The following is a 1729-nucleotide window of genomic DNA, read 5'->3' as shown; positions in this document are numbered from 1 at the left end:
CCATGGGTGTAGAAGGGGGTAATGGGACCAAAAGAAAAAATATGATTTCCTCGGCCCCACGGTGGGCGCCAATTGATCTTGCCTGTGAAATAGATCGGTTTTGATTACCCAGTATCCACCGAGCAATATACTCGGAGGCCAAACGTCCAACTCTTGAATCCGAGCTTTCTTTCGTGTTGTATGAGAGTGCGAGCAATAAAAAAGGAGGGGGAATGTACCTGCAAAGGCACTCCAATGCTTAAGTCAGTATAGTGTTAAGTTTGAACTTAATCCAAAAGAAATGCTTTACCTTCCTTTATATGAAGAACTCTTCGTCTGTTATATTCTTGGTAATAAATTGTCGGTTTCTGAAATGATTGGCTTCGTAACTGACCTTATTATGCCGTTTAAGACGTCGGTTATGATAGGAGTATTGACGTCACCGAGTTATAGCTCATAAAATTCGAGCAGTAACGGTTAATGACGAGTTATGTCGTCTGCTAATAACGGTTATAAGGCCGAGTTATAGCTCGTATTAATGACGACCATATCACAAGTGATATTTATTATATGAGAATTTTGTTAGTTGTTCAGAGAGGTTGCACAACATATGAGTCTATTAGGACAGTTAATGGAATTACATATTCTAGCTTCCAAGATACTTACTATTCCATGGGATTACTATGGGATGATAGAGAATTCATTACAGCTATCAATGAGGTAGCTGAACTTTCATCTGGTCATCAATTAAGAAAATTATTTGCAATGCTACTGATATCTAATAGCATTAGCAACTCAGGGTATGTTTAGAATGCAACTTGGGAATTATTAGCTGATGGAATACTATATGAGAGGAGAAAAGCTTTGAAAAACCAATGTATTTTACTATGTCTTTTTTTTTATATCAAAATTGTATTCTCTTATTATTTTTATTTTTATTAATAATATTAATAGTTTTATTTTGGAACTGCTTATTAAATATTTCATAAAACCACCATGTGCTTTTGCTAGGACTAAACATGACTGATAACGAATTGAAAAACCTCTGTCTTATTGAGATTGAGAAGATACTCAACAGCAATGCGAGATTTTTAAGAGACTATCAATCAATGTCATATCCTGAGATGCATGATGTTCGCTTTTTTCAGAATAAGCTAATAGAGGAGGAGTTAGCATATGACACAAATGAGTTGTCTCATACAAACTTATATACGGAACAAAAGATGACTCATGAGCAAAGGTTAGTATTCGATGAGATACCCAATACTGTTATTACAGACTCTAGTGGTTTTTACTTCGTTTATGGGTATGGTGGGAGTAGTAAGACATTTATTTGGAATGGATTTTCTTCTGCTATTCGGTTTAGAGGAAAGATTGTTTTAAATGTTGCATTCAGTGGAATTGCGTCTTTACTCCTCCCCAGTGGCAAAACACTCATTCTAAATTTTCAATACCCATTACAATTACTGATGAATCTACTTGCAACATCAAGCATGGCAGTTTGAAGGTTGAGCTGCTCATCCAAAGTAGCTTAATAATTTGGGATAAAGCTCCAATGCTCAATAAAATGTGCTTTGAAGTACTTGATCGGGCGCTCAGGGATCTTATGTCAGTTACCGATCAACATAAGACACATCAACCATTTGGTGGTAAGGTTGTTGTTCTAGGAGGTGATTTCAAACAGATACTTCCGGTAATTCCGAAAGGGAGTAGACACGATATATTGACATCAGCTATTAACTCATCCTAT

The 1729-nt window shown here is 36.1% G+C and overlaps 1 protein-coding gene across 1 annotated transcript; it reads left to right on the top strand.

The window, feature by feature from the left end:
* Positions 1–998: 998 nt before the first annotated feature.
* LOC140176820 (uncharacterized) lies at positions 999–1484 on the top strand. Its single transcript, XM_072208372.1, has one exon. It carries the CDS (start codon positions 999–1001, stop codon positions 1482–1484), a length of 486 nt encoding a protein of 161 aa, XP_072064473.1.
* Positions 1485–1729: the final 245 nt, after the last annotated feature.

The sequence above is a fragment of the Arachis hypogaea genome, chromosome 12, assembly GCF_003086295.3.
Source record: "Arachis hypogaea cultivar Tifrunner chromosome 12, arahy.Tifrunner.gnm2.J5K5, whole genome shotgun sequence".
Taxonomy (NCBI): domain Eukaryota; kingdom Viridiplantae; phylum Streptophyta; class Magnoliopsida; order Fabales; family Fabaceae; genus Arachis; species Arachis hypogaea.
The sequence above is the reverse complement of the archived record's forward strand: the minus strand, read 5'-3'. Positions and strand labels throughout refer to the sequence as shown.

Bases quoted from the DNA above. Each gene is read 5' to 3' on its own strand.
- LOC140176820 (XM_072208372.1), top strand. From the start codon at position 999: ATGACTGATAACGAATTGAAAAACCTCTGTCTTATTGAGATTGAGAAG.